This window comes from Mastomys coucha, chromosome X (genome assembly GCF_008632895.1).
Source record: "Mastomys coucha isolate ucsf_1 chromosome X, UCSF_Mcou_1, whole genome shotgun sequence".
Lineage (NCBI taxonomy): Eukaryota > Metazoa > Chordata > Mammalia > Rodentia > Muridae > Mastomys > Mastomys coucha.
This window is the reverse complement of record NC_045030.1, coordinates 67,324,526-67,332,522: the sequence shown is the minus strand read 5'-3', so window position 1 is coordinate 67,332,522 and position 7,997 is coordinate 67,324,526. Positions and strand designations below refer to the sequence as shown.

The 7,997-nt window shown below is 42.8% G+C and overlaps 1 protein-coding gene across 3 annotated transcripts; it reads left to right on the top strand.

Moving 5' to 3' along the window:
- The first annotated feature begins 63 nt into the window (after window positions 1-63).
- On the top strand, window positions 64-7,322 carry Slitrk4 (SLIT and NTRK like family member 4). 3 transcript variants are annotated; one of them, XM_031363247.1, is made up of 2 exons: window positions 64-254; window positions 3,774-7,322. In XM_031363247.1, the coding sequence occupies exon 2, from the start codon at window positions 3,824-3,826 to the stop codon at window positions 6,332-6,334; it is 2,511 nt and encodes an 836-aa protein (XP_031219107.1). In that variant the 5' UTR covers window positions 64-254; window positions 3,774-3,823; the 3' UTR covers window positions 6,335-7,322. The 3 variants fall into 3 exon arrangements, with proteins under 3 accessions (XP_031219107.1, XP_031219117.1, XP_031219098.1); XM_031363257.1 differs by lacking the exon at window positions 64-254 and adding an exon at window positions 1,429-1,498; XM_031363238.1 differs by lacking the exon at window positions 64-254 and adding an exon at window positions 1,514-1,612.
- Window positions 7,323-7,997: the final 675 nt, after the last annotated feature.

Sequence of the window (7,997 nt, the reverse complement as noted above, 5' to 3'; positions counted from 1 at the left end):
GGGGCGGGGGCGGGGATTCGGCGCGTGTATGTAAAGGTGCAGCCCGTGTGCGAGGTTCTGGGTGCGCGCGCGGTGTCTGGCCGGGTGCGCGCGCGCGCCGCTGCCCGCTTGCTTGCCTGCTAAAGGCTTTTCTGAGGGTTTGACCAGCGAGCGGGAGCCAAGAAGCTGGATCCCATATCAAGTAGAGAGCATCGCGGAAACTGAGGAGCGAGTAGGAACGCAGTGGGTCCTCCACAAGACTTGGGGCTCAAGAGGTGGGTGAATTTCAAGCCCAGGCTGAGCGAGCTGCAAGGAAAGGCGCTCTGCTTCTTCCCAGCTGGGCTTGGCACAGTGCATGTGCGCGCGCGCGGAGGGAAGCAGGTAGCTTATTATTTTTAGTTGTTGGAGTCCTGTTGGTTTGGGGCCCGTTGAGTAGTGGACGTATTGGTTAGCCCCCAACCCGGAACACACACACAGACACACGCCTCTCACTTGCCTGCCCATGGCGCGATCTCTTGTCCTCCAGGACCGAAAGAATCCGGGTGTCCTTAACATTCCTGACCCAGGGGTAGCCTGGGCAGCAGGCAAAGTGTCCTGGTCTGTGGCACAGTGAGCTGTCAGGGCTGCTGCGCTGGGCTGGGCTTTGTGCTCTGAGCCCTACTCTCGGGCACTGCTCGTGGACTTGAATGTGGGGTTTCAGGCGGTGGCCCGCACACCGCTCAGAGACTGCTGGTACTCAGCAACACGGGCAATATGGGAGGAAGAGCCGGTGGGTAACTCCGAAAGCCCAGCGAAGCTGGGGGAATGCTAGCAGTGACACTTTACAAGATTCCTAAATGTTGAAGCGATTTATGACTGAGTGAATAGGATCTTATAGCTGGCGTGGGCAGGTGGGGGTGAGGGGCAAAGCCCGGGGCCACAGCTCAAGGCAACCGAACTATGGAGTCACTCTGACTGTAGCAAATGGGTCTTTGATGCCCTAGTAGCTATCCCTCGCGGCCTGAACTAGTCATCTCTCCTTGCTCACCCACTGCACGTTTGGGTCTAGAGAGGCCAAAGAAAACTCCTCTACCCCTTGTGGGACGGGAGCGCGCGGAGAAATGTGTGCGCAGAGGGACTGAAGGCCCCCGCGACATCGTGCACAGTACCCCGCCCCCGCTCCCAAGCCTGCGAGGCTGCTGATCGGGCCGGGTACCCAAGAGGGGGCTGCGCGCCGGCTCTGGGCACTGGGATGCGGCAAAACGTTGCGGTACTCTGCCAGCGGCCCCTCCAACCACGTCGCTTCCAGGTCGAGGTAGCGCTCCAGGGACAGCAGTGGCCGATCTTCCACTGTTCTCCTACACCCCCACCCCCACCTCGACCCTTGGGAAGGGGACAGTTAAGGTTTTCCTTGTCCGCTGCTGTGGAGCCACGTCGACCTGCGGACCCCCTTGGCAGTGGTTTGCACTCTGCAGGCTCGCTCTCTCTGCTTGGACATGGAGCGCTAGGAGCGGCACTCTGGTTGGATGCTGGATTTATGGTAGGGCAAGGTTTGTGCAGTCCTGGGTAGCCTTGGGAGCAGAATGTCTTGCTTGGCACCATCAAGAGATGGAAGCACGAATGGGGAAATTCGCCCCTTTTGGAAGCCTGAGAGGTAGTTTTGGATACCTAATCCATACTTTGTATAAGGTTTTGTTTCTCGGTTGGTATATTTGCTGCTTGTCACGATTTTTAGAGTATATTAGAGGTATTTCCTTTGCTTGCAGTTACTCTTGCTGGCTTCGTTTTCCTACCCTCGTTTTTGACAGTTCTCCAGCTCTCCATATCTGTTGCCCTCTCCGTGCCTCTGCCTCTCCTTGGTGGACAGACTCTAATTCTGCCTTGCTTGCTTGCTCCAGCTGCTTTTGACTTCCTCTGTTTCACCCAGCTGCATTTGGGAACTTCCTAGCTCATCCTTGCGCCTTCCCCCTCCCCTTTGCTACTTAAAGTAGAAATTACTAATATAAGGGCAGCTCTTCATGGATGTTCACATCTGTTATTCTTCTGCTTATTGTTTTTGCACTGAAGTCCGCTTTTTCGAATTTTATTTTGTTTTGGTTTGTTTTGCTGTCTGTGTTTTGTTTGTTTTTAGTTTGGTTGCATTTTGGTTTCTTTGTTTTTGGGTGGGGGTGGTTAGGAACAAGAAATGACTCAACTGAACCAAAATAGCTGTTGAAAGCTACATCAACACAAGGCAAAAAAGACCAGGGGAAAATCTTGGTTTTACAATTAGAGTTGGTTTGGGTGATGTCATGCTTAGGAACTATGACTTCTTTTTGCAAAGACAGTCATGCTATGACAGTGAATAGGGGAAATGCCTGCCTATATGGCAGCCAAAAAGCATCTCAGCGGTGTTGGCTATATTCTTAACCAAAGTATTTAAAATGCAAATCTTCCTGGGTTTTTGCTAATGGGTTGTCTACTTTAAGACATATTTGGTTTTTACCACTAGCTAATTCCTTGTGAGAAAATAAAATAATTTCTGTGTGAAATATTTTTTATTTGCACAATTTTCTCATTGTGTCCTTGGGTATTTTATCTATTTGATTAAGATTTGGTGGTGACCATATAAAAACTGTAGCTAGCTTCTCCCCATTCACTACTGGAAAGAGCTTAAAATTGCGTCAGTAAAATGTGATCCATTAAATTTCTTTCCATCAGGCAGAAACTCTCTCTCTCTCTCTCTTTCTTTCTCTCTCTCTCTCTCTCTCTCTGTGTGTGTGTGTGTGTGTGTGTGTGTGTGTGTGCAGGTACACACATGCATGCAACTCAGGGGTTGACTTCAATGGGTTAATTTTTGAACCATTGGACTCTTCCAAGAAGTAATTTTTCATTTGCTTTCAGGCAGAGGCATGGAGTGATCATTTTGGAAAGATGTTGGGAACTGAGAGCTTTATGTAGAACTGAAGTATGTACAATTGAATATACATATATGTATATATATATATGTATGTGTGTGTGTGTGTGTATACACATATATATAATCTGCTTCTGCAGATAAAGCTGCTCAAAGACCGTGACATGTGGACTCCTCTTCTTCAGCAGTGACAGGCTGTGGTCTTAGTGAAGGTGATACACATTTAACTGACTAAGGGATCAGTTGGGACTGTGTTCAAACTGACAAATGAAGTGCGGGAGAGGGCCAGGCAGGCAAAAGAACCAGTTCTGGTGGGTGGAAATCCTGCCGGGAAATCAGCTGAGTGGTGTAGGAAATAAGCAGGTCCCTTTTTGGCTGTCAGGGACTCAAAGACAAAAGGCTTTTTAACCCTATTTGGGAAATGACTGACAGCAAAGTAGGTGCTGTTCATTAATCTGACAGTTGGTTTTCTAGAGCTCTATAGGGTCACCTGTGCTTTTGAAGGTGGCAGATTACAGAAATGAACTGATTCATGCCAATGTGCTTACTTAAGTGCCAAGGTGATGGCAAATTTCTTTCCAGGGCACCTTCTCATGGAGCGTCTTGAACTGTCTTTTTAAAAGGAGCCCAGTCCTCCCACTGCCATTCTCTTCTAAAATCTGAGTTCAGTTATGGTCTCTCCCCAGCCTCTGTATCTAGCAGAAGCTTGGAGTATAGATTTCCACCAACTGAGAGATCTTTGTGAGGTAAAGGACATGAAACAAATGATGCTATAGGAATGTTCATGTAAGTTTCAAATAGCAAGCTTGAGACTTAATGCTACAGATTATAGCCATGTGTTAACAATGGGATGATTTAAGCACAAATATTTTTTTCAAGGAATGACCATTGAAAAATTGTTTTCTTTTTTATTTTTTAGATTATTTGTCTTTATTCAGAAGCATAGAGTTGTTTGCTGATTGCAAGAAGATGTTTCTTTGGCTCTTTCTGATTGTGTCAGCCCTGATTTCTTCAACAAATGCAGATTCTGACATATCAGTGGAAATTTGCAATGTGTGTTCCTGCGTGTCAGTAGAGAATGTGCTCTATGTGAACTGTGAGAAGGTTTCAGTCTACAGGCCAAACCAGCTGAAACCACCTTGGTCTAATTTTTATCATCTCAATTTCCAAAACAATTTTTTAAATATTCTCTATCCGAATACATTTGTGAATTTTTCTCATGCAGTATCTCTGCATCTGGGAAATAATAAGCTGCAGAACATTGAGGGAGGAGCCTTTCTTGGGCTCAGTGCATTAAAGCAGTTGCACTTGAACAACAATGAATTAAAGATTCTCCGAGCTGACACTTTCCTTGGCATAGAGAACTTGGAGTATCTCCAGGCAGACTACAATTTAATCAAGTATATTGAACGAGGAGCCTTCAATAAGCTCCACAAACTGAAAGTTCTCATTCTTAATGACAATCTGATTTCATTCCTTCCTGATAATATTTTTCGATTCGCATCTTTAACCCACCTGGATATACGAGGAAACAGAATCCAGAAACTTCCCTATATTGGAGTTCTAGAACACATTGGCCGGGTGGTTGAGTTGCAGCTGGAAGATAATCCTTGGAACTGTAGCTGTGATTTATTGCCTCTAAAGGCTTGGTTGGAGAATATGCCATATAACATTTACATAGGCGAAGCTATTTGTGAAACTCCCAGTGACTTATATGGAAGGCTTTTAAAGGAAACCAACAAGCAAGAACTATGCCCCATGGGCACAGGGAGTGACTTTGACGTACGCATTCTGCCTCCATCTCAGGAGAATGGCTTTACCACTCCCAATGGTCACACTACTCAGACAATCTTGCACAGATTAGTGACCAAACCACCCAAAACAACAAATCCTTCTAAAATCTCTGGAATTGTGGCAGGTAAAGCACTCTCTAACAGAAATCTCAGTCAGATTGTGTCGTACCAAACAAGAGTGCCTCCTCTTACACCTTGCCCAGCACCTTGCTTTTGCAAAACACATCCTTCTGATTTGGGATTGAGTGTGAATTGCCAAGAGAAAAATATACAGTCCATGTCTGAATTGACACCAAAACCTTTAAATGCCAAGAAGCTGCATGTCAATGGTAATAACATCAAAGATGTGGACATTTCAGACTTCACTGAGTTTGAAGGACTGGATTTGCTCCACTTAGGCAGCAATCAGATTACGGTGATCAAAGGAGAAGTATTCCACAACCTTACTAATCTGCGCAGGCTTTATCTCAATGGCAATCAGATTGAAAGGCTAGACCCTGAAATATTCTCAGGCCTTCATAACTTGCAGTATCTGTATTTGGAGTACAACTTGATTAAGGAAATTTTAGCAGGCACCTTTGACTCCATGCCAAATTTGCAGCTACTGTACTTGAACAATAATCTGTTAAAGAGCCTGCCAGTTTATATCTTTTCTGGAGCACCACTCGCTAGACTGAACCTGAGAAACAACAAATTCATGTACCTACCCGTCAGTGGAGTTCTTGATCAGTTGCAGTCTCTTACACAAATTGACTTGGAGGGCAACCCTTGGGACTGCACTTGTGACTTGGTAGCATTAAAGTTATGGCTGGAAAAGTTAAATGATGGGATTGTTGTGAAAGAACTGAAATGTGAGACTCCTGTTCAGTTTGCCAACATCGAATTGAAGTCCCTCAAAAATGAAATCTTATGTCCTAAACTCTTAAACAAGCCATCAGCACCATTCACAAGCCCTGCACCTGCAATTACGTTCACCACTCCGTTGGGTCCTATTCGAAGTCCTCCTGGAGGCCCAGTGCCTCTGTCTATTTTAATCTTAAGTATTCTGGTGGTCCTCATTTTAACTGTCTTTGTTGCATTTTGCCTTCTTGTTTTTGTGCTGAGACGCAACAAGAAACCCACAGTGAAGCACGAAGGTCTGGGGAATCCTGAGTGTGGCTCCATGCAGCTGCAACTAAGGAAACATGACCACAAAACCAATAGAAAAGACGGACTGAGCGCAGAAGCATTCATTCCACAAACCATTGAACAGATGAGCAAGAATCACACCTGTGGTCTGAAAGAGTCCGAAACTGGGTTCATGTTTTCAGATCCTCCGGGACAGAAAGTCGTGATGAGAAATGCTGCTGACAAAGACAAAGATTTATTGCATGTGGATACCAGAAAAAGACTGAGCACAATTGATGAGCTGGATGAACTATTCCCTAGCAGAGATTCCAATGTGTTTATTCAGAATTTTCTTGAAAGCAAAAAGGAGTATAACAGCATTGGTGTCAGTGGCTTTGAGATTCGCTATCCTGAAAAACAACAAGATAAAAAAAACAAGAAGTCACTGATAGGTGGTAACCACAGTAAAATTGTCGTGGAACAAAGGAAGAGTGAGTATTTTGAACTGAAGGCAAAACTTCAGAGTTCCCCCGACTACCTACAGGTCCTTGAGGAGCAAACAGCTTTGAACAAGATATAGGTCATGTAATCTGACTTCATACAGAGGACAATATTTAATGATGAAAGTGCCTTTTGTTGACTTCTAACTTCTAAATACTATGTTATCATTAGGCATAGAGGCAGGTGTTTCCAAGGGTATCTCATTAACTGTAGCTGTAAAGATGTGTCAAGTAGAAGAGAATTCCCTTAATAGATTTTACTACATAAAACCTATACTGTGGAATACTGTGGGGATACTGCAAACTCTATTGCCAAAGGGATGCTTTATAAACATAATACACTGAATTTAACCTCAAGAGGCAAATCAGTTTTGTATCCTGATGCAAAACCTTCGTCTCTTTGTGCTTTGTAAAGCAAACTCAAGAAAACTGGTACGAGTGTTTGTACCTCAGCTGGGTCCTTCATCTTGCACGTAGATTAAGTTGGTGAAACTGGAATAACCCTTTTGATTTGTGGAATTGTAACAACTCTGTGTAAAGATTACCTGAAAAGTGTAAAAAAAACAAATAAGCATGCAAAGAGAGAACATTTGATAGTATTTGTAAATCAGTAAAATTTATGGCCTGCATCTTGAAATCGCTGGATTTATAATGTTAAATTGTGCAAATACTTGTTTAAAATATACCATGCATTACATAATTATAAAATAAATTTGAACACTTTAAGTATTACTTGTCTATACATAAAAACCTAAAGGAGAAAAAAATCAATGTGAGTTACATAGCATTTGTGGTGATCTAGAGAAAAACATGATGTTTATCAGAATTAAACATGGCTCAAATTAAACTAGAGTTTGTTCTCAGTTATGTCAAATACCCACAATCCTTAAAGGTTGTCCAAAATTAGCAAGTGCTTACCGTGTGAGCGCACCCAAAGCTATTTTTGTAACATAATTCATATTTATGAAGTACTTTGTATACTAAATAGGAAAACATGTACTCCTTAATATGTATTTAATATGCTTGACTTACTCTCCTGATCACAGCAAATTTATCAGTAAGTATAAATTTAGATAAGAAAAAGATATATGAAAATGAAACTGAAGCTAATGTGTACAGAAATATTTTGGACTCTGTGATCAGGTATAATTTAAAAGCAGAAAAAAATACAAAAAAAAAGACCAAAAAAAAAAAAAGCAGTTCTGTGCTATTCTTGTGAATTTAGCATATTATCTTCAGATTTGTTACCAACTGTGCATTTTAAAATAAGGCTCCTTAGTTTTATAGTATTGTGTCTGGGGCAGTTGTTATTTGCCATCAATTGTCTTGCTTTACAGGATTCTATGAGCTTAATTCAAATAGTTTTAATTGCAATATTTAACAAATTAATGACTAAGGTTAATAGTATCTTGTATGCATCAGTATCCTGTTCTTTCATCATTCTGACTATCAGATACTCTAGTAGAACTGTAAACACCATGGTAATTTTGGCTATCAAAGCCACCCTGCTAAATGCTTGCACTGGTCTCAGATGAATTCGTGATCTACAACTACAACAAATATGCCCCTGTGTTTGGGTGTGATGTTAACTTCTAAATCAAAATTGGTCAAATGATTGAAGCATTTGACAATGAGTTGATATTTGAAGATGTTTAGGAGCTATGATTAGCAAATCAATATTCAGAACGTCGTTGTCTTCTTGGCCAGCTGCCTCTCTCTCTCTCTCTCTCTCTCTCTCTCTCT